This window comes from Lissotriton vulgaris, chromosome 1_2, assembly GCF_964263255.1.
Source record: "Lissotriton vulgaris chromosome 1_2, aLisVul1.2, whole genome shotgun sequence".
In the NCBI taxonomy this organism is placed as follows: domain Eukaryota; kingdom Metazoa; phylum Chordata; class Amphibia; order Caudata; family Salamandridae; genus Lissotriton; species Lissotriton vulgaris.
This window is the reverse complement of record NC_141686.1, coordinates 189,203,376-189,228,297: the sequence shown is the minus strand read 5'-3', so window position 1 is coordinate 189,228,297 and position 24,922 is coordinate 189,203,376. Positions and strand designations below refer to the sequence as shown.

At 40.9% G+C, this 24,922-nt stretch overlaps 1 protein-coding gene across 1 annotated transcript in view; it reads left to right on the top strand.

The window, feature by feature from the left end:
• LOC147734878 (alpha-N-acetylgalactosamine-specific lectin-like) overlaps positions 1 to 24,922 on the top strand; it is a 118,323-nt gene that overhangs the window by 71,583 nt on the left and 21,818 nt on the right. The window contains exon 5 of the mRNA XM_086953090.1: positions 7,647 to 7,761. Coding sequence (XP_086809216.1) covers positions 7,647 to 7,761 — 115 coding nt within the window. The remainder of the gene's footprint in view (positions 1 to 7,646; positions 7,762 to 24,922) is intronic.

Below are 24,922 nucleotides of genomic sequence, written 5' to 3'. Positions count from 1 at the left end.
GCTTTATCAGAGTTAATCAGGAAACCGGAAGGAAGGACATTGATATCTCAGAGGAATGACGCAGAGGAACACACACGAAGGAACAGTCCTTTGAAGGATGCCTGATTGCCTGTGGTCAAAGGAGGCCTCATTTGAGGTGCAGTGTGCTTATTCCAAAGCATAAAGTCTGTACACCAGCAACATGCCACCTGCGTACACTCGGACACATGGAAAGGTTTAGAGACGGTAGTAGAAGATGACAAAGGAAAGCATGTCACCGCATTCGAGTGGCACAATTACCTTCTATGCGCAATTCTGCACTCCCTAAAAGCTGCGTCTCGTGTGGATGGGAAACAAAGGCTAATGATACAGAATTTTGCATGATGAAAAGTAGCTTTTTTGAAGCGGCTATCTGGCTCACATTAGGGACAGTTTGCATGTCCTACAGAATGCCCATGTGAATTGTGTTGAGAGGAGCAGTGGATACCAACTAATAAAGCAAGCGTGGCCGCGGGGCCGCGCAGCCGCAAACAAAAGTGAAATCGTCAGGATATCAAGCCGACAAAGCGACCGCGAGCAGGCTAATGTAAACAAACACACACATGTCCCAGATTACATACAGATGGACCCTGCACTCACCCCTGCTCGCTCCCTCAAGGTGGATCTCGCCACATGCACGAGTGTGTGGAAAAGCGGTGACCAATTTCTAAAGGTCATCTCTTAGAGCAGCGCATGCTCGCCCCGCTAAGTTCAACCTAAAAAAAGGCCTATCCTTCTGGATGTCGATGCCAAATATTTTGACTCGCTCCTCTTGAAAGATCATGACCCGTGGGCAAATTCTAGGAATCGGATACCCTTCAACCAAACCGGCTTTAGAGCTTACTTGGCGCATCTGATAACCTAGAAGCCATCATGATGCTGGTTGTAAAACAAATAAGGAAAGGCAAGCTTCTTTAATACTATTTTATAGATTATAGCATGGCCTTTGATCACAGAAACTGCCAGTTGCTTTGGCCCAAATTCAGAGCCTGGCCATTACCAGCACCACTTTTAAGTGACGCTCAATTGTTGTACTCTGATATGTGGGCCAGAGTAAAAATAGGGAATACTACTTCAATCTCATTTACAATAAAAACTGAACCCAGCATCAAACAAGGGTGCATACCAGCCTTCGCACTCTTGAATCTGCATGTGTGTGACCTGGTACCAGCACTGGACTCCATTGTCAGTCATGCACCAAAGCTAGCGAATAAGCCAATAACTACACTCCTCTATGCAGAACATGTAGTCCTTTTACGTGAAATGGCGATGGGGCTACAAAGATCGATCATCACACTACACAAGCACAGTACTTTAAATGTGATGACAAACTCCGTAAAAACAAGCATCATAATATTTGGCAGAAAAAGGAAAAAGCTAGGTGCCTGGTTTCTGAATAATCATCACTTGGCCAAATCAAACAGATTTACATATCTTGGGTGCTGGCTGAATGATAAAGGAGGTCACCTAAATATCTCAACTCACTGAGGCCATGAGCTGCATCTTTGCAATTTGCTTTCCAAATAATGTTTAAAACCACAAAACAGCCCACTCTGGAACCCATGATGAAGATAATTAATGTCAAACTTATTCCTACATTGTCATGCGGCTCAGAAGCATTTCGAGGAGGATTAGGTGCCTTCTTGAACAAAGCACAGAGCACTTTCTTTAGATACTTGTTAAACAGCTACACAACACCTAACCAGCTCAAATCAGGATGGAATTAAAACCGAATGTCCAACACTTTTTCCAGAAAGCTAGCCTCCTGAAGTACATGCACTGAACACGAGCAGCCAAAACTGGCACTCCAAATAATTTAATCTGGCTGGAAGTAATGTCCTTAAATTGGCAGCAGACCCTTAATCTTTGGTCAATTGCCTCACCAAAGCCCTGGAACTGAAAGGCGCTGCCACTCTGTGGAATCTACACCTGTCACACCAGCAGTTTGGAGCAGTTCTAAATGAGGAGGTTCACATGGATTCCTTCATGAGGGATCATCAGAGTTTCATGAGAAGAAAGTATCCTCACCTGGTAATCAACCACTATGACCAAAGTGGTATTCAAATGTACATCACTCAACCATTCTCTGCCTCTTCCAAAACCAGGTTTTGCCAGCTACAAATGGGATGATTTTAATCATTAGATTTCCTGCAACACTGGGCACTCCAACCATCTCTTGATAAGTGTTGTTTATGCGGCACGACCTAGGAGAACCTGTCACACCATCTTTGCATCCGCCCTTATTTAACCAATGAACGAAGAAGGTTTATTTGACACCCCCTGATCAATGAAGGGCTACTGTTGATTGTGACAGTTGATGAATTTCTCCTGTATGAAGCCCATCTGGAAGTAATAGCCAACCATTTAAAAACTTGAGTAGAGAGGACAAAGCATGAAGGAACATTTCCGCACTAATCACTTCTCAAGTTATCTGGCCCTCCTTAGTGTGGTAGCTACTTGCAGAACAAGGACCATGTGTGAACAAAGCGGTCAGGCCTCTAGTGGAAGGCTGTCATCTTCATCATGACTTGTTCTAAAACATCACTGGATTTTTTCATTTTTTTCATTTTGCAGATTTGTAGAGCGCATGGCTGCCCATGGGCGTCCCAGCGCTGATAAACAGGAACCTGGTGTGACGTGCCTTATGGGAAAAGCCATGTTTTGAGTGCTCTGCGGAATGAGAGAAGGTTAGGTTGGGCTCTGAGGTTTGAGGGCAGCGAGTTCCAAAGTTTAGCCGCGTTATATGAAAACAGTCGGCCGCCAGAGCGGGCTTTTCTGATCCTAGGTACCGAGGCTAAGCTGCAGTTAGAAGAATGGAGCGTTCTTAGGGTGGAGTGAGGTGAGATGAGGTTTTGGAGTATAGGAGGGGCCTTGCCATGCAGAATCTTGTGGGTCGTGCAGAGAGCCTTAAATTGAATTTTCTCTTGAATGGGGAGCCATTGTAGGGCCTTCAAGGAGGGTTTGGCTGAGCAGCGACGGTGGGTTCCTGTGAGGATGCGGGCTGCCGCATTTTGAGCCGTTTGAAGTTTTGTCAGAACTTTTTTGGGGCCCCCAGATACAGGGCGTTGCCATAGTCCAAACGGGATAGTAGAAGGCCGTGGATAAGGAGTTTGCGGGATTGTGCCGGAAGCAAGGGTAGGATTTTCCTTGCTGATCTAAGCAGGCCGTGACAGGTTCCAGCGGTTTTCCGCGCTTGGGCTGAGAAGTTGAGCTCTTCGTCTAACCAAATGCCCAGGCTCTTAATTTCTGGTTTGGACACAGGGGGAGGGCCCATGGCTGAAGGCCATACGGAGATGAGCTGTGTAGAGATTTGTTGCCTAAGATGATTATTTTAAAGTGACAACTTGTCCTGCTGCGCCGCCAACAGAAACACAGCGTTACATTATTGCCGCTTTTATCGGCAGGAAACTGCCGATAAAGCGGCGATAATGGGCTTGATAATATGCTCTATAGAATTTGTATCGAAGCCCATGTTAAATGTCTTGGCATCTAACATGGGCTTCGATTGGAATTCATAGAGCATATTATCAAGCCCATTATCGCCGCTTTATCAGCAGTTTCCTGACGATAAAAGCAGCGATAATGTAACTCCCTTTTTTGATAATATGCCCCACAATGTCCAGCAACTGTTCACTACAATCAATGTGCTTAGTTTCTGTTCCCAGAGTGGGCAAGGTTTAGAGTGTCATTGTTCTGTGGCCTGTTCTTGCTGGTTTATATCATCAGTTCTCAAAGTTTAATCATGCTGGTAGAATTTTTAAAGGTCAAAATATATTTGAATAACCTGAACACAGCGGCCAGTAGAGGTCTTCGGTTCCGGTGATAGTTTTGACATTTCATAGTCCTTTAGGATTGTTGTGATCGCAGAATATTTTTAACAGCAAATTACTTAATAAATGGCAAAACGCATACTCTTTATTGTTAGGCCTGTATTAGAATAAGCATTTTACAGTTTTAAAGCACAGCACTTTGGGTCGGATGTACAATCGTTTATTGCAGTGGCAAAGGGGTATTCTGCCCATTTGCAACCACAAAAAAGGTCTGGCCAATGCACTAACCCTATTTTGCAAGTAGCTAACCCATTAGCGAGTCACCTTTTAAATGCAGCCTGTTTTACTTTAAGGAAAACAAGCTGCATTCCAAAAGGAACTGCTTTATTGAAAATGCAGTCCCAGTCATGGTGGTCTGCTGTGGTGGCAAATTGCGTCAGTCTCATTAATATTCATGAGGCTTGCAATGTGTGACCCCATTGGGAATCGCAAACAGTGTCCGAGACACTGTTGTACATTGAATTTTGCGACTCGCAAATTGTGAGTCGCAATTTGCGAGTCGCAAAATTCAATGGTCGTACATCTAGCCCCTAATATAATATTGCACCAAAGTAAAGTCTCGGGTCCACTAGCACCGATCCTTTTATTCTGGAAATGCTGCTGAATGCAGTTAACCCCTTGCCTGCGCTCGGAATTCTGCTCCTGTGCGGCACATTCCGATCGCGTGCGTGGTCGTGACGGCTCCCGGCCGTCATCAGCACACAAGCACTGTGTGCCATGACGGACAGGAGCCGTCACCAGCATGCAAGGGGTTGAACGTTTTTATTGAGCCCCAGAAACCTAGGACCGAAATGGACAAACTGGTAAAAAATCTTTTGACGACTATCGTTCAACGACATATATGATCATGCTGAAAGCCATCTGCACAAACTGGTACGCACACTGAATCTTAGATTGTTTTCTTTTGCTAGCTCCCGTTTTAAAAATAAAAAGCCCAGGAATGTACACAGAGAGATTGTTTATCTGTTTGCCCATTTTAATGTGTCAATTCTCTACATCTTTTAAAATAATTTTGGACTTTATTATCTAAATAAAGTACACACAAAACAAATATTTAGAAAACAAGCTCTGTTAGCCTACTACCCCAACCCACACAGACACACACACACACGTATGCAAACATAGTATATCAGTAGCGTTTCTGTGCAACCTGCCTCTTTCTGTGCCCTCTGTGTCTGCTTATTTCATCATTCCCGAATGCAGCAGAATCTTTATGTGAGACAGATGCATGTTTTTCTTATGTTATCTTATGTACTGCGAAAATGTCAGGGGGTGCAGAGATTAGTGATTCCAATTGATTCACCTGTAGTTCTCTGACTGTGATGTGGAATCAAGTCCACCTGAGACAGGTGACATTGCGTGGCTGAATGCTCTGGCTATCCAGGCAGCAGACTCCTCTAGTGAGTAGCCCAGAAATTAGGACAGTAGCCCATTTCCTTGTTGTTCCTAATATGAGTGCCTTCTTAATACCTATTTGGCAGGTAACAGGAGTTTCTGCCCAAAAAGCTGTACAGTGCGATACTCGGTTTTACATTATGCCGAAAAATTACTGTGGGTAACGTTGTGGATAAATCCAGCAGGTCAAGCAATGTGCAATCAGGCCCTCAAAAAGGCCTTGGTTCAGAAATACCATGGAGAAATCTTTGTGATCACACCAATATCAGCAGGTTATTGTCCACAGGGAACCTACATGGAAAAGAGTGTTCCATAATCTGTGCTCTTCGTGAGGATTTTTTATTTCTTGTTCTCTCAGTTTGAAAAACCTTTAGCCAGACCAATCGGCTTTAAAATAAAAAAAAGCTTGTAGAAGTGCTGGTCTCTCACATAATAATTCAAACATACACTATCATTCCTTAATATTAAACTCGACAAAGTTTTCATAGTTGTATTCATAATCCCTAACAGAGAGCCTCTGGAACTGCATAGGATAAATAGTTAAATCAGCCACAAACTTTCCACTGTCCCAGCCTTTATTATGCTGGGCAGCACCGCTCTTCTCTGCAACAGGTTCAGGCATCATGAACCTCATCATAAACCTCTCCAAAATCGAGGAGTAGTTTTCAGGAACCCGACCTAGGTTCTAAGCTGGCATGTCAGCATACTGAGGACAGACATGCCAAAGTGTTGACTAACAGCTAAATGTCTAAATATCTCTGGAAATCCAGCAATTTTTACGCATTAACGCCATGGTGGACTTAGCCTGACAATCCACCTCCCAGTGAATAAACAGGTAAGTCATGTTTTCCGCAGGTGTTAAATTCTAGCAATAATCGCGCTTAGCGCAACTTTTTTCATTGCTTCGCCTGCGTTGCTAATAGGGGGAAGTTGTGTTAGCGACTGTTTTCAGTCGCTTTTAGTTGGGAACGCCTATCTTGCATGTCATTAGCAATAATTATCGCTGACATGCAAGGCAACAGGAAAACCGCCTCTATCGCAAGAAAGCTGTCGCTAACGCCTGTTAGCTACAGCTTGCTGGTAGGGCAATAAAAAAATCATCCCTTTAGCAGCAAAAAGTGCCGCTGAAGCGGCGATAAGGCCCTTGGTAATAATTCCTCTGTCTTCAGACCGTTAACACACAGAGTGGATGTATGACATTACAACGCATGCTTTTACCACGCATGCCTTTACATCGCAACTTTTACAAAGCAAGCCATTACAACGCATAGAGTTGAGGGGTGCTGGATAGTGAATAGTTTAATTTACTATTCCAACTCCAGTCCCGGTGGAAAGTAGGGAAAGTGTTGGATAGTAAATTCAATCTATTCCCTATCATAGAGCGCCCCCCAGCACAATGGGTTGTAATGGTTTGCGTTGTAATAGTTGTATCGTAAAGGCACTGCGTGGTAAACGTTGCGTTGTAAAGGATGTTTCCCCACAGGGATGTATGACAGAGTGGACCCTTAGCCTCTTAATCTTCTAACCTCTCTGTAAGGATGAAATGTTAAAATCAGGGGGCCTTATTTATGAGGCCTTGAGACAGTTTTGAGCTTCCGTTGCGTCCCTTTTTGTGACGCATAAGCGACATAAAACATGCCTCCTGGTGCGCCCTATTTACAAAGTGAGGCATCTAAGCAGATGCGTCACTTTGTAATTCCCTGCGCTCATTATACCTGCATCAGGTATAATGTATGGAGGGGGGGGTTCCCACATAAGTAAGCCCCGAAGAAGTGACGCAGTAAAATCTATGAGATTTCACTGCGTTAATTCTATGGTGCAAATGCATCAAAAAATGACGTCTGCTTCACAGCAGGCGTAAGACTGACGCAGGCCCTTTCACATGGGGCTTGCCCCATGTGAAAGGACACATTGCTGGAGTTGCGTCACTTTTGTGACACACTACAGCAAGGCGTCACTTTTGCGCCTGCAGATACGTCAGAAATACTGACGAATCTGTAACTCCTTGCAACAAGATGCGTCATACAGTAAAAATGACGCATCTATCATGTCGCAAGGAGGGTGCACTGAGAAGTGACGCATCGCTGCTTTCACGCAGCGATGCATCACTTCTAATAAATGAGGCCCTTTGTCTTTGCCCAGAGGCTTTGTTAACGCAGATAGTGAACTTAAGAACCAGGCTTATCATGAAACACAATGCAATTAAACATATTAAACTTATTTATGGCATAAACAGGCTTATATGTATATTTGAAACTTCTCTGTCTAAGGTACTTACTCAACCTGTTGAGTTTACTTGAATACCTTACAAACAAGCTAGTGTTAACTTGTGCAGTTGACTATTTTACGTCTTTTGCTACAATAATTTGATTTACCACTGTGAGTTTTTTTTGTTCCATGAAGGAGGGACAGTATATGAATTCCGATGGATCTAAAATTACAATACTGCCATTTGGCAAAGGCCAACCTGACAATCTTGGCATTGAAAACTTCATCGGCTCCTGGTACATAGAGGATGGTAAGAAGATTCCTATTATATTTTCAAATTCATAAGTAGACAAGGCCTGGATTTAAGATTTGAATGCTCTAAAAGATAATTAAATCAACTAACCATTTAGTGTTATAAGTTTAAATACAATTTGGGTTAGATAAAGGGACATCAGGCTGATTTTTATGAAGAAATTTAAAACTGTAAATTGAGTTCATCTTTTGCCTAAGCCTTCTCATCGGCTCCTGGTACATAGAGGATGGTAAGAAGATTCCTATTATATTTTCAAATTCATAAGTAGACAAGGCCTGGATTTAAGATTTGAATGCTCTAAAAGATAATTAAATCAACTAACCATTTAGTGTTATAAGTTTAAATACAATTTGGGTTAGATAAAGGGACATCAGGCTGATTTTTATGAAGAAATTTAAAACTGTAAATTGAGTTCATCTTTTGCCTAAGCCTTCTCAAAAATCAAGTTTTATGATCCAAGATGTTTTTTTAAGTGAAATATTAATAGAGGCAACAAATGATTCATGATAACATGCTGATCTGATTTAATTTGCAATATTGCTTGCATGACATCAAAATACCTAATCGGCATAGTGGTCAACTTCAAATCAAACATTTACACCAGCCTACAAATAATCACATCAAGTATTTATTTAGCTATCTTGGACCTGGCCCTCTCTCAAGGCTCACTCCAAAGTTTTTGCCTTCACTGCCTTCCTTTGCTGAGCCCCTTTTTTAGGGCTTTCAGAACTCTGTACATTTTAACACTCCTAACCAGTGCCACATAAAACTTAGTCCAATTGGCAGATACCTAATTGGTACATTTAATTTACTTGTATAGGGTACTACATGTACCAGGGCCTGTAAACTAAATACTACTAGTGGGCCGCAGTTCGTGTTGTGCCAGCCATTAACAAAGCACCTTAATACTGCAGCCTGTTGTGAAGTTATGAAACTGTCATATCGACCTAGCAAAATAAACCTTTTGCTAGATCTAAAACCTTCTCTTTTTAATACTTATAAGGCACACCTAAGGTAGGTGATGAAGGCTCATAAGGCAAGGGGCAATGAATTTATAAAGGAGGACATGTTTTTCACTGCTGCAAGGCCTGTTTATCCGATGCAGTGCTACTCTGGAAATGTTTTCTAAAACCATATCACTTTTTCCTGAAGTACCAAATCAGACATTACTCATCAGTGGGGCCCATAACACTGCGAGTTGCTCACAAACACTTTTCATCCGACTTCATGGATCAGTGTGATTCAAAGGAGAGCTGCTGGATCATACCGGAGTGTATAAATCAAAACTAAATATTTATACAATATACACCTGCAGTTTAAAGGAACTTTACCATGGTTTTTATTAATGAGACATTTTATTCAGACACACCACCATTATGGTCAATGCTTAATTCTCCATTTATCTAATTTTTATTGAAAGCAAAGTTTAGCATGTATAACAGTTTATTCACTTTATTTATTTCTTTATTAAAAAAATAACCTTAAAAGAGTAAAGGTTTTATCTCAAACAGTTATATTCATATATTTCAAGGATTTAGAAATAGACATTAGTATTTAGGTTTCAGGACATGAGTATTAGCAAAAGACAAATCGTTCCCAAAGTTCATTTCTTCCTAGCTCCCTAACTAACAACCTCATCTAAAACTAATTTCTCATTCAAAGAAAATAGAAAATGTATTCAAAGTCTTACATCTCGGGAAAATCAGCATTCCGACAGCATCTCAGGAGAAAATCGAAAAGAGAGTTTTTTCTTAAGAAAAATCACATCTTTTTATACCCTATTTCACTAACTTTATCTATCAACAAAAGTAACTGTCAGTACAAACTCAAGTCCTGATTGGACAATTTGAGGGTGGATGAGCATCACCTCATCATTCTAATATTCATTTTCTGTAGGATCAGCTGAAATTAAAGAGTTAATTGTTTAAAGAATGTCCAGCCTAGTCACATCCTGTCAAGGCGACGTCTTCCTCAGGGTCTGTCGTGAAGTAATAAGGACCCACCTCTCGATACCTCCAATTCCGAATGTAATTATTACACAGAATCTTGGAGTGATCAAGCGGGGGGGAAAAGGGAATTAGGAAGGGGACAGCAGGGAAGGAGATCTGAAAAGGAAAAGTTAGTAACCAAATATTCCGTAATCCAAAGTTGACTATAGACCTTAGAACCAAGACTGAGAATTCTCTAGAACTCAAGCCCTTAATCAAACTCTCTAAGAATTCAATCAACTTCTTGTAATTAAATACAAAGTCATTAAACACATTCTTTTCACAATGTAGTTATTCTCTTTTCTCTTGTGAATTGCGACAGATTCTCCTTTTAAAGAAAAACACCACACTTTAGTAAATAGACTTCTTTACCAAAGTTTGAAGAGCAACCCAATAAAATATCACACTGTTGTATTTTCACATGAGCTACAGCTAAAAACACCTTTTGGCCTTTTCACCAAAAAACAATCATAAGAACGAATTGCGCCTAGATAATCTGTGATAGAAATGAATTCACACACTTTCATTAGCTTTGCGCTTCTCAGAAAACAATAAACATCCCTTGCCAGCAATGAGATGCTTTTCACAGTTCAAAAGAAAAAATACGTTAAAGATTCAGACTTTCTGTGCTTTTAAATATTCCTTTTTAAATTAGCAGCCTGATTTGACACCTTTAAACCAAGAAAGTAAACTTCAACGTTTTTGCGCCAAGAGCTGTGATTTGTTATTTCCTACCTGTAGAGTACGACCTACTCTACTTCTCTGAAGGACAAGACGTCCCCTCTGGATCCTCAAAACGACTCTTCTATTCAGGAATCTTGAACACGGAGCAAGCTGGAAACTGCCACGCCCCCTGAGAACGATCTCCAAAGGCCTCCGGTGAATTCCTACTCCAAACAGCTGGATCTGCATAAATCAGGAGAGGGAGCAAGAAGAGACCACAGCCACTCCCCAGAAACGACCAGAATAGTGAGCACAGGAGACAGGGCGCGGTCGCGTAAGTTAACGTGCCTACGGCGCTCACGTATGCGACCAGGCTACCAAAGCTCACGCATTAGGCGGACGCAGGCTACCAAAGCTCACGCATTAGGCGGACGCTTTCCACATGCCAAACCTCACGCATTAGGCAGAAGGCGGACGCTTTCCACATGCCAAACCTCACGCATTAGGCGGAACGGCATTAGACAGCAGTTAAAGGACAGGCAACCTGCACAGCTACTCTAACAAGGATGCAAGACAGATGGACAAGCAGGCTTAGAACACAACAACCACCAACGCCCTCCCAAAGATGACTGATGCATTTTGCCACATGGGTACCCCCGAATGCTGAGTGGGGCGGGCCCTAGACCACAGGCCACCCTAGCCCTGACAGTACTCCCCCCTCCCAAGAGTGGTCTAGGGCCCGGCTTTAGAGGGTGGAGGAGGTGGAAACGGCGTACCAAGCGAGGGGCATGAACATTGTCAGCCGGCTCCCAGGAATCATTTTCAGCACCGTATCCCTTCCAGGAGACAAGATACCACAACTTGGAGCCCCGACGTTTAGAATCTAAAATGTTCTGCACCTCATATTCCCAATTACCATGAACTAAAATCGGTGCTGGACGGGGAGCCAGATTTTGATTAGCAGGTTTAAGAAGGGAAGTATGAAACACTGGATGTATGCGTAGAGACCTGGGCTGCAACAACTTGAATGTCACAGGGTTCACTTGACGCAGAACTGGATAAGGACCAATGAATTTAGGTTGAAACATACTCTTGTGTTTAAAGTTCAAGTTCTTTGTTGACAGCCAAACTTTGTCTCCAGGGGCATACTTAGGACCTGAACGATGCCTTTTATCATACTGCTCTTTATATTTCCTCTTGCTCTGTAACAAGCGATCTTGAACCTGACGATGGATATTTTGCATAAGTTGTACAGAGTCTCTAACTGCCGGCACACCACTCCCATCATTGGGCAAAGTCAACGGAATGGTGTTAGGTTCATAGCCATAGAGTGCCTCAAACGGAGAAGATCCGGTTGATGAATGAGGCGAAGTGTTGTATGCAAATTCAGCAATCCAAAGTAAATCTAACCAAGATTTCTTAGAGTCCGTAACATAACACCTCAAGTATTGTTTCAAAGTTTGGTTCAATCTTTCAGTTTGCCCATCAGTTTGAGGGTGATAACTGGTGGACATATTGGAAGTGATTTGTAGATTTTTACACCATTGTTGCCAGAACTTGGAAGAGAACTGAGAACCACGATCTGAAAGCAAAACTGAAGGCAGGCCATGTAAGCGCACCACATGTTGCAAGAATAGTTGTGCTAATTGTCCAGCAGAAGGTAGTTGCTTACAAGGGATGAAATGTGCATATTTGGTTAAACTGTCCACAACTACTAGAATCACAGTATGCTGATGGATTGGTGGTAAATCAGTAATGAAATCCAACGAAATATGTTTCCATGGTTCAGTTGGTGTAGGTAGAACCTGCAGAAAACCTTTTGGTTTAGTGTGATCGGATTTAAATCTTGCGCAGACTTCACAATCATTAGCCATTTTCATTACATCTTTTTGCAGCGTTGGCCACCAAAACATCTTTTGTATTTTCTCCACAGTTTTTCGGGGGCCTGGATGTCCTGCCATAGGATGTGAATGTAACCAGTTGAACACAGTTTCCTGTAGTTGCAAAGAGGGCAGATATACTTGTTTTCCATGGAAAGGTATCCCTTCTTTGATGGTTTGATTAACATTGGAGTTCAACCATGATTTCCACTGAGAAGAAGGAAAACTTTCATGAATATTCTCCAAAAATTGATCTTCCGAGAGCACACTGATTACTTTGCCAGGATCGATTATAGGTTGAGGAGTTCCTTCAAAGCGATGCAAAGAAGAGTCTTTTCTGGACAGGGCATCAGCTTTCTTATTGTCTTGACCTGGACGAAAAGTTATTATGAAGTCATATTCGGCAAAGAACATCATCCACCTGAGTTGTCTCGGGGTTAACATTCTAGCTGAGCTCATGAACTGTAGATTTCTATGATCAGTATACACAGTCACAGTAAATTTTGCTCCCATTATGTAATGTCTCCATTCTTTGAAGGCTTCTAGTATAGCTAGTAGTTCTTTTTCAGCTATAACATAGTTTTGCTCAACGGGATTTAATTTTCGAGACATGTAAGCAACCGGATGCATTTGACCAGTAGTGTGATGTCTTTGAGAAAGAATGGCTGCTATGGCTACATCAGAGGCGTCAGCTTCAATGATAAAAGGTTCCTCTACGTTGGGATGCATGAGAACGGGAGCTTCAGTAAAGGCCCTTTTTAGCTTCTGGAATGCATGTTCAGCTTCTGAGGACCATTCAAATTTCACCTTCTTCCTCAACAAACGTGTGATGGGAGCTACCACAGCAGAAAAGTGATCAATGAAGCGACGGTAAAAATTCGCAAATCCCAAGAAGCATTGTATGTCTCGAACTGATGTCGGAGTGGGCCAATCAGCAACGGCTTTAATCTTTCTGTCAGTCATTTTCATCCCAGTTGGAGTGAGGAGAACTCCCAAAAATTCAACTTCACGAACATGAAAATCACATTTAGATAGTTTACAGTACAAGTTATGAGATTGAAGAGTGCTCAAAACCTTCTTGACGTGACCTTCATGTTCAGCTTCAGAATCGGAATAGATCAAAATATCGTCTATATAGACGATAACAAAAAGATCCAAAAATTCTTTCAAGGCATCATTAAAAAAAACTGGAAAGCCGCAGGTGCATTGCACAGCCCGAATGGCATTACCAAGTACTCAAACAATCCATATCGAGTTTTGAAAGCAGTCTTCCATTCATCACCTTGCCTGATACGAACCAAATGGTAGGCCCCTCTGAGGTCCAATTTAGTGTAAATTTCTGCCCTTTTAACTTGGTCCAACAGAACAGGGATGAGAGGTAATGGGTATTTATTTTTGACAGTGATTTTATTCAACGCCCTGTAATCGATGCAAGTCCTCAATTCCCCATTTGCTTTCGGAATGAAGAACAAAGGAGACACTGCCGGAGACTTGGAGGGGCGGATGAACCCATTCTCTAAATATTGGTCAAGATACTGTCTTAAATGTTGATTCTCTTTTTCAGACAGAGCATAGATGCGACAATTTGGAACACTAGAACCTGGTACAAGATCAATTTGGCAGTCATAGCTACAATGAGGAGGAAGGAGGGCTGCCTTAGCTTCACTGAAGACCTCTGCGAATTCCTTGTAAATTTTAGGCAAAAATGTTTCTTTTTCTTCTGCTGTGGCCAATTGACTTAGAGTTGGTTTTGAGGCGTTTAGACAAGAAGAATGGCAAAAGTCAGACAGAAAAACCAGTTCTCTCTTCCGCCAATCTATGGTTGGATTGTGTAAACAAAGCCAAGGCATTCCAAGAATAAAACTATACTGAGGTGCTTGGATAACATCAAATTGAAGCTCCTCCTTATGTATTTGTTGCTTAGCATCTTCACAGAACATAACGACCTTAGAAGTTTGCATAGTTACTGGCCCTCCAGCTAGAATTTTTCCATCCACTGCTTGGACAATTTCTGGAGTCTCCTTTTGCTCGCAGATGATTCCTAGGCGTTGGGCAGTTTCTAAATCTACAAAATTTCCTGTAGCTCCAGAATCAACTAAAACTTCCATTTGGCATGTTTCACGAATTAACCTGATTTGTACGGCTAATCTAAAATGTGCTTTGTAGTTAGAGACACATGAGTTCACAGAAGGGAAGGCAATGGTTCCCAAGAGATCTCCCTTCAAACATCTTGGGCCAAGTAGTTTTCCGATTTTTGATCTGTTTTTTCCAGAGCTGCTGACTTACTAGAGTTAGGAAATCTTCCTTTAGGCTTAGTTAAACAGTCCTTCACGAAGTGACCTTTTCGACCACAATAAAGGCATTGTCCATTCTTTCGACGATTGTCTTTTTCCTCTTTTGACAATGGTTGTCTTAAAGTTCCTATTTCCATTGGCTCCGAACCAGTTTCAGGGTTTGTGAATTGAGGCCTGGATTTAGCTTCAGATCTCCAATTAGGTTTGTCTGTTCTTTTTTTATCTGATCTTCGTTCAGAGAGTCTGTGATCTAAACGCAGCGTTAGATTAATCAATTCAGAACAAATTACTGGTTGAGGATCAATTTGTGCCAAAACATCTTTTAGATCATCTTTTAAACCTTGATAAAAGAGGGCGGCTCTTTTTTCCTCTGGCCAAGAAGTTTCAGCGATCAATCTGTTGAAGTGAGACAAATAAGAAACTAGGTCCCTATTACCTTGTTTCAACTGAAGTAGTTCTCGATCTGCAGATAAAGTTACAGTTCGGCGATCGAAAACCTTTTCAAATTCTTCCACAAATAAATCGTTTCCAGTTGTATAACAAGGTGTCATCTTGTCTGACCAAAGGAACTGCCCAGTTTGCGGCATCTCCGGTCAAATAGGAAATTAAAAATGAAATTTTAGACTGTGGGGTTGGAAACGCAGCTGGTCTACAAGCAAAATGCAATTCAATCTGGGTCAAAAAGATTTGTACCTTAGAAGGGTCCCCAGAAAAACGTTCAGGAGCTGCTAAAGGAATCTGGGGGGGCACTGTAACAGCTATATTCGTATTTCCCCTGCTAGCACCAGTTTCTTGAACCTCTTCAGGAAGAGGAGTACTCTGTAATTGAATATTGTCTACCTTAGCTGCTAACAAAGCAGTTGCACTCATGGTTTCCTTTAAGTCTGCTTGCATACGCATGATTGCTGACATTATATCATTGATGGTGGTCATTATGACTTCACGCACAGACCAGGAGGAAAATAATTCGTGGGCTCACTATTCTGTCAAGGCGACGTCTTCCTCAGGGTCTGTCGTGAAGTAATAAGGACCCACCTCTCGATACCTCCAATTCCGAATGTAATTATTACACAGAATCTGGGAGTGATCAAGCGGGGGGGAAAAGGGAATTAGGAAGGGGACAGCAGGGAAGGAGATCTGAAAAGGAAAAGTTAGTAACCAAATATTCCGTAATCCAAAGTTGACTATAGACCTTAGAACCAAGACTGAGAATTCTCTAGAACTCAAGCCCTTAATCAAACTCTCTAAGAATTCAATCAACTTCTTGTAATTAAATACAAAGTCATTAAACACATTCTTTTCACAATGTAGTTATTCTCTTTTCTCTTGTGAATTGCGACAGATTCTCCTTTTAAAGAAAAACACCACACTTTAGTAAATAGACTTCTTTACCAAAGTTTGAAGAGCAACCCAATAAAATATCACACTGTTGTATTTTCACATGAGCTACAGCTAAAAACACCTTTTGGCCTTTTCACCAAAAAACAATCACAAGAACGAATTGCGCCTAGATAATCTGTGATAGAAATGAATTCACACACTTTCATTAGCTTTGCGCTTCTCAGAAAACATTAAACATCCCTTGCCAGCAATGAGATGCTTTTCACAGTTCAAAAGAAAAAATATGTTAAAGATTCAGACTTTCTGTGCTTTTAAATATTCCTTTTTAAATTAGCAGCCTGATTTGACACCTTTAAACCAAGAAAGTAAACTTCAACGTTTTTGCGCCAAGAGCTGTGATTTGTTATTTCCTACCTGTAGAGTACGACCTACTCTACTTCTCTGAAGGACAAGACGTCCCCTCTGGATCCTCAAAACGACTCTTCTATTCAGGAATCTTGAACACGGAGCAAGCTGGAAACTGCCACGCCCCCTGAGAACGATCTCCAAAGGCCTCCGGTGAATTCCTACTCCAAACAGCTGGATCTGCATAAATCAGGAGAGGGAGCAAGAAGAGACCACAGCCACTCCCCAGAAACGACCAGAATAGTGAGCACAGGAGACAGGGCGCGGTCGCGTAAGTTAACGTGCCTACGACGCTCACATATGCGACCAGGCTACCAAAGCTCACGCATTAGGCGGACGCAGGCTACCAAAGCTCACGCATTAGGCGGACGCTTTCCACATGCCAAACCTCACGCATTAGGCGGAAGGCGGACGCTTTCCACATGCCAAACCTCACGCATTAGGCGGAACGGCATTAGACAGCAGTTAAAGGACAGGCAACCTGCACAGCTACTCTAACAAGGATGCAAGACAGATGGACAAGCAGGCTTAGAACACAACAACCACCAACGCCCTCCCAAAGATGACTGATGCATTTTGCCACATGGGTACCCCCGAATGCTGAGTGGGGCGGGCCCTAGACCACAGGCCACCCTAGCCCTGACACATCCTCAACTTGTTATATGAGATTCCTTTCCCACATTTTGAAATTCAGATGTTCACATTTTGTTGGCAGTCATCTGGACTTTCAGGGCAAGCTGTCCTTGAGCCGCTCTCGCTCAGGCACAGGCAGCTCACATTCAGACTCGGCTCAAGCCACACATGCGCAGTATCTTTCACTGTCACAGTAATTGAAAACAAACACAAATAAATATTAATTATTGAAATATAACCCTTCTGTTTACCTCCCCCATACTAAGGTTTTCCCTGTTAGTTGTTACCTAGCTAATAAGCAACACATATGCAGGATATACTCACCTATCTCCATATTTTTGCCACAACATACCTAAACAGAAACACATTTATGCCGCTTTTGATTAAATTAAAGATTTGCAATAGTAAACACCATGACAGCATTACTAAATTAGTCAGTTATAGTTTTCCATGCAAGCAGATTAATATTCCCAAGTGTAGTTATGTGTGCATTCTACACTACGTTGATTAATATACCAAACCACACAATTAATAAAGGTTACAGTTATGAGGAAATTACTTCCCAAGTGGTATACAAAATTTTGGTTCTTCACCTCGCACCAGCAACTCCCTCCTTCGATGATCTTATCACCAAATAACTCCCAAAATGTTGAACATTTTTATCCAAACATGTTTCAAGTTCTTCAGATTAGTATGGTTTATACTCTAGTATCTTCTTCTCCGGTTTCTTTAAAGAACTTTTCTTGAAATTCCTCCATTTCTATATCACAGTTTTCTCTTTCCCTTTCTCAATTTTATTGAATTGCTTTCTTTATTGATTTTCTAACATAACTTATTTTTCTATATATACAACATCATCTTAACATCAAAATCATTAATACTAATATTGTTACTGGGATTAGTATCTTACCTTTAATTGAACTACCTTTTTAAAGAGACCAATGTTTAACTGCTGAAAAACTTTTACCTAGTCGTTCAAGAACCTCCAGTGGTTCAATTTCCTTATGCAATTCTGTAATGTTTGTAATGTACTTTTCAATGTTTTGACTTTTATCTGGAATGTAGGTACAACAGTGCTGTACCTTCAAAATTCCACAAACTCCTCCTTCTTTTTCCAAAATTATATCAAGAGCAAGACGATTTTGCATCACCATAGCTCTCATAGCAACCATTTCAGTATTTACTATTAAAAATCCACCTGCTGTGTCTGTTGACAAACGATCTACTATCGTTGATAATTTTCGAATTCGGTTTGCATTGAAAGATATTCCCACTGCTGGTATCAGTGCTCCAAAAATATCATCTATTATTTCAATCACACTCTCTCTTTTTCTATGACTTAAAAGTTTACCTATCTCATGTATTCCATTAGTACCTCTATCTACATGAAAGATTTTAGGAAAGACCAGACCTACATAACATGTTCCATACCAATGGTCCCGTAATTTATAATAAGCTTTGTTCCCACATATGTAGTATATGCCAGGGAAAACTGAATCTTTACCTCCTTTAAATCCCCAACCCCCTATTATTCGATAAGTCTCTTTACATTGACTAGCTCCCACAAAATAATTGTCATACACAATATTGTCTCTTCTTATACAAAATTTCCCTAATAATTGAGTGTCTATACTTATGGCCACATTCACATTTCTATCATCAAGATTTTCATCTTCAAATGTCCAATATTTGGATTTAGCATGGTTCATTTTTTCACAGCTTTTATAAGCATTTCTTCTCTCTTCAACCATATCTAAAAATGCTTTTTCCTCATTTCTCATTTTACAAGTCAAATTATTTCTGAATGAATATTCATGACTCAATTCATCCACTTCTAAGAATTCTAAGAAAAATTCTCCCATTACTTTAGCAGGCTTTACTTTGTTCATTTCATTACTGACTTTCAATTTTCCAAATATATAATCAGAATTTGAATAGTAATATTCTAATTTCCCTGTTTGATAAAACAAGCTTGCAATCACACTACATGTAACACCATATGTAAGTGGAAGGTGATGATAGGTCTCCCCTTCTGAGACTGACGCTGGCAACTTCACACACACATAGCAATCACTGGCATCCATGGTCCTAACATACTCAGATAACAGTCTTGAAAATGTGTTTCTGGTGTAATCTTTTTTTTAGTAGTATGTACTTTATTCGATAAAAAAACATGTACATCCTAAATTCATATTTTTAAAAGAATCATTATACAGTACAACATGATAAATGAGTCCAGCTGAACATTATACAGCTATATTAAAAACGTAGGAGATGATCATGAAAAGTCTATTAGTTGGCCATAAAAACAATACATCAAAAGACAAGCATAGGCACAACCTAGCTGCTACTTTTCACTAAAAGCTTTGATCTTATTAGCCATGCGCAGCCCAAATATTTTGCTATGCCACAGACCAAGGTGAGGGAGGAGGTGTCGGTTTTTAAAATATGTAGTGCCACCCGATAGTTCTTGGAACCAAGCTTTTTACAAATGTGTTTAAGCCATTTAGTTTTAGCCATCCTGTATGCTTGGCATGCAAAGAGGAAATGTGCGATAGACTCATTGAGAGCTACTCAGCCTGGGCAAGAAGTAGATGATGGATTGCATCGATTCCAGGCTGCTGTCGTTTCATTTAACAGAGGGTTCTAATTCTCAACTTCATATAGAGCACCCTGTCCCTAGAAGTTTGGATGAAATCAAGGAAGGGTTCAAGTGTCCGGACAGGTTTGTGTTCCAGGAACCGCTCAGTGAGGATCCCCTGGTGTATTCACTTATGGATCTATCTTGGTGAATTTCTGGTTTATATACAGGTGACTTATCAGCTTTTGAGACAACATTCTGTTCATTCAAACTTACATTTGGTTTCAACTTTGCTATATTGTCAGGATAAGTAATGACAATAGCTAAACTTATCCACATCAAAATTAATAATCCAGTACATATTAAACACATTCTAAAGCATTTTCTAAAAATAGAACATTTCGTTTTATGCCCATTATTAGCCATTTAAAACAAAATAATTTACACAGCTATCTGCCTTAGGATTCTCTTAGACCTTTGTCATCTGTGGGCTTTCACCTTTCACTTACAATGTTCTCTTTATGTCAGGATTTCAGGTTTTGTCTTTACCTTGTACCTTTGATCAATTATCACTTTTTTCTCTGTGATTCAGTTCTTTACTCACTTTTCCCAGTTGACTTTGGGCAGTACAAGTTCTCTTAGCTAGTGTTTACTTTTTCAATAGGAGGTAAAACAATGTACGGCCATTCAGGTGATTTGTATTTTTGGTTTGGTCTTCTTACTCTTTTTAGCCTTAGAACAACTTCTATTCTTTTTCCCAACAACTCCTTTTGACTGGTTATTTCATTTACTTGATCATCTGGTTTTCTTGCTTTGTTAACCAGTTTGAAGTTCAGTCCATCACTTCTTTTAGGCCAATTATCTCCATTACAAACTCTTTTTGTTTTAGGCTCCGTGGAGTTTGGTTCCACTCTCCAAGGCCTTTTTCTGGAACTCTTTCTCAATGGAGTTTCATCTGCACTGCTGTCAGTTTCACTTTCAGTCTCTTCGACAGTTTCATTTATGACAAACTTTATAATGTCTTTCTCCTTTGACAGATTTTTCACTCTGTTAGGAACATCTCCATAGCTGTTACTTGGAATCTCATCCTTGTCGTGAGTTTTTTTCCTCTTTTCCAGTTTCAGGATTTCGGTTCCTGCATTCAGAGCTTTCAGAATGTTCTTCAGTATTCTCTTGATCACCAGTATTATCTCCACATTGCTCAGTGTCCTTATTGGTGTCGGTCTCTACTAAATATCGATTTTCAGATTGATCTTCAGAATTTGGTATTTCAAAAATTTCTCCTTCTCCTTCAGAAGTAGAGATAGCATCTGATACTTCCAGATGTCGATGTTCTTGTCGAGCTTCAGTATCGGGATTTTTCTCTGGTTCACCTTCAGAGTCAGAATCAGTTGTGCTTTCACCTTCCTCCTTTGGATTCTCAGGTTCAGGCACACGGATGGTGTGACTTACATGCACCCATCTCTTTAGTCCAGCACATTTAACTGCAGTGGTGCTGACCAGTATAACTTGTCTTGGTCTCTGCCAGCGAGGCACTAAACAGTTTCTTTTGCGGTGTACCTTTATCCAAATCCAATCTCCAGGAACTAGATCATGAGCTGGATGTTTCTCTTTCGTGTTTGATTCAGTTCCCACCTGATGGAATACAGAATTCAACATGTCAGACAGGTTTTTGCAGTAATCCAGTATGATGTCATCATTAATAGTTAACAGTTTATCAACTGGCACAAATGCTTGTCTCATCACTCTGCCCATTAAAATCTCATGTGGACTCCAGTCTTTCTGTCAGGGATACTCCTTAGGGTAATCAAAACAATTGGTAAGGCGTCTGGCCTCTTTAGTCCTGTTGCCAAACACATTTTTGCAATTCTGTTTTTTATTGTCCCATTCACTTGTTCAACTACCCCTGAAGCCTCAGGTCTGTAAGCACAATGCAATTTCTGACGAATGTCCAGTGCTTTACATATCATCTGCAGTACTTTGTTTTGAAAGTGTGTTCCTCGATCAGTTTTGATCGTCACTGGAAATCCGTAACTTGGTATAATTTCACGCAAAAGCAATTTTGCAACAGTTAGTCCATCATTTCTCCTAGTGGGGAAAGTCTCTACCCACCGAGAGAACAGACAAATGATCACCAAAACATATCTGAGGTAATGACAAGGTGGAAGCTCTATGAAATCCAACTGCATTCGTGTGAATGGACCTCCCTCCCGCCCTATGGTTCCCAGACTCACAATTGCTTTTCTGTTTGGATTAAACTGCTGACCCATGAGGCATCTTTGACATAGACCTTCAGCAATCATCCTGAACTTAGGGTTGTACCATGTCTGTTTAAATAGACGAAGCATGGCATCCCTTCCAACATGAGCTTGACCATGATACATTCGGGCCATATTTGAGATCATGCTATCAGGCATTACTGGTCTTTCATGTTTGTAAACCCACATTTCATCTTCTCTTTGCTTACATCCTGCTTTTAACCAGATGTTTCTCTCTTCCTCATCAGCTTTTTCCTGCATTTGTCTTACTTCCTGCCATGTCTCAATTACTGTTGTTAGCATTAAAGGATTTGAAACATGTTCTTCTTTTCTGTCCTGATTTATGGATGCAAGATTTTTGGCACAATATTTTGCAATTGATTCTACATACCTGTTACCTCGGTGATATAATCATCCCCCTTCTTGTGGGCAGCGCATTTAACAAATGCTATTTTATCAGTCAAATGTATGGCATTAAGTAACATTTTCACAAATTCGGCATTATGGATGGGGGGATCCTGCAGAAGTTAAATAACCTCTATAGGAGCACAGTTGTCCATAGTCATGGACAACCCCAAATCCATACTGACTGTCAGTCACTATGGTAACCTTGATTTCCTTTCCCAGTTCGCATGCTCAAATCAGAGCAATCAATTCTGCTATTTGAGAAGAACGAATTCCTTTCAGACAAGATGCTTCCAGTACATCTGCCACTGTGCAAACTGCATAAGCAGGACTCAAAACACAATCATTTGTTCTCAGACATGAACCATCAACAAACATTACATAATCTGATTCAGGCAATGGCTCATCTCTGATGTCTGGTCTTGGTTTGGTACAGTATTCAAGAACATCTAAGCATTTATAATCAACCTCATTTCTTACTTCCGTTTCCTTGGTATCAGGCAACAACGTAGAAGGATTTATGTTGACACATCTAGAAATTGTCACATTTTCTGCTCCCAGAATTACCTTCTCGTATTTGGTCATCCTATTGTTGGTGAGATACTGGGTCTTTGTCCTAGTGAGGAGAATCTCCACAGAATGTGGTACATATACCCTCACAGGAAATCCCCTCACTATTCCTTCACTTTGTTGTAGACTTACGCTTGTAGCTGCTACTGCTTTCAGACAACCTGGCAACGCCTTTGCAACTGGGTCCAAAACAGCTGAGAAATATGCAATTGGCTTTCTTAGTTTTCCATGTCTTTGAATTAGCGCTGACAATGCACATCCTTCTCGTTCACTGCAATACAGTTCAAATTCTTTTTCTTAGTCAGGCATCCCTAAAGCTGGTGCTTCGCATAAGCTAGTTTTTAGCTGTTCAAATGCTTCCATCTCAGTCTTGGTCAATACTAAAGGGTCTCTGATATCTGCTCTGGTTAATCTCTGTAATGGTTTTGCTATCAGTGAAAATCCACTAATCCATTTTCTACAGTAACCTACCATTCCCAGAAACATTCTTACTTGTCTTTGAGTTTTTGGTGGCTGCATTCCTTGTACCATTTTGATTCTTTCTGCAGTGACGTGTCTGATTCCTTTGGCAATCTTATGACCTAAGTATTGCACTTCTTTCTGACAAAATTGTAATTTTGATGGAGACACTTTATGTCCCTCCTCTTCCAAATGATTCAATAATGCAATAGTATCTGTTATACATGCATCTTTTGTCCTTGATGCCACTAGGAGATCATCAATGTACGGAATCAATACAGACTCTCCAGGTATGCTTAAACTTTCTAGTGATTTCTTTAGCAACTGATTAAAGATAGATGGACTCTCAGTATACCCCTGAGGAATTCTGCACCATGCCAAAATACGATCTCCGAACTGGAACGCAAATATTGTCTGTCTTTCTGGGTGCAATGGAACAGTAAAGAATGCATTACACAGATCAATCACAGTGTTCCATTTTGCATCATGGGGAATTTGATATAAAATCACTGCTGGATTTGGTACAATTGGGCAACATGGCACAACGATCTTATTGATTTTTCTCAAATCCTGTACCATTCAAAAGGTTCCATTTGGCTTTTTCAATCCCATCATCGGAGAATTACAAGGACTACTTTCTATCTCTTTCAGAATGCCTTGATCAATCATTTTGTTTATTACTGGAGTTATTCTTTCAATTATTTCCGCTGCCATTTTATATTGAGGAATGTTTGGGTAACTCCCACCTTCTTTTATAGAGACTTTTACAAGATCCACTTCTTTCATTAATCCAATATCCTCTCCTGTGAAATCCCACACCTTCTCTTTCACTACCTTTTTCAATTCATCAGGTATCTTTTCTCGATCAAACACAGGAAACAACTTATTTTTCTCATTTTATACAAACTATCTTCATATGGGGTTTACAGTTCTATGATTACTCAAAAGGAGACTAGCTCATCTATTACAAAATTACCGAAAGTAAAGGACTCGGGTATGTTTCGTCAAGGTGTGTTCATGAAGCCCTCACCCACCAACCTAGTTGGTGGCATGCTTCATCATCGGTCCCACCCAGTGACACCTAGCGTGTCCCGGGTGTGCATCGACATCTGATTACAGCGGAGCAGGGATGTTGCTGAGTGTGCAGTGAGGAGTGTCAATGTGGTGATGTTAAAATGGCTTGGCGGGGGTCCCAGTACCCAAGGGTAAATTAAACTTTAATGCCTGGGCCGCCGTCAGCGGTTAAAAAATAAGGCTATTGGATGTTGGAGGCGAGTTACGACCTCTCACATCCATTGGTGAGTCGACATGTTTCAGCCAGTGCCTTATGAATATGCTGGCTTTCTTCAGAACCTAAATAAAACGGTGTGGGTGTGACTAAAACTAGTGGGTGTGTAATTCAGACTATGTGTATACACGCCCTAAAGTGTTTATCTATGTGTGAGAGGGGGGATTCCCTTCTCAAAGACATGCTTGTTTTAGCAGTTTTTGGCTTCAAGGTGGAGAAGTGGCAAGGGGTTGACCAGCTTTTCTGGGCAGAGCCTGCTCTGGACCTGTAGTGCCTCCTTCGCATACCGGTATGCGAATGAGGCACTACAGGTCCAGAGCAGGCTCTGCCCAGAAAAGCTGGTCAACCCCTTACCACTTCTCCACCTTGTTTTAGCAGTTTTTGGCTTCAAGG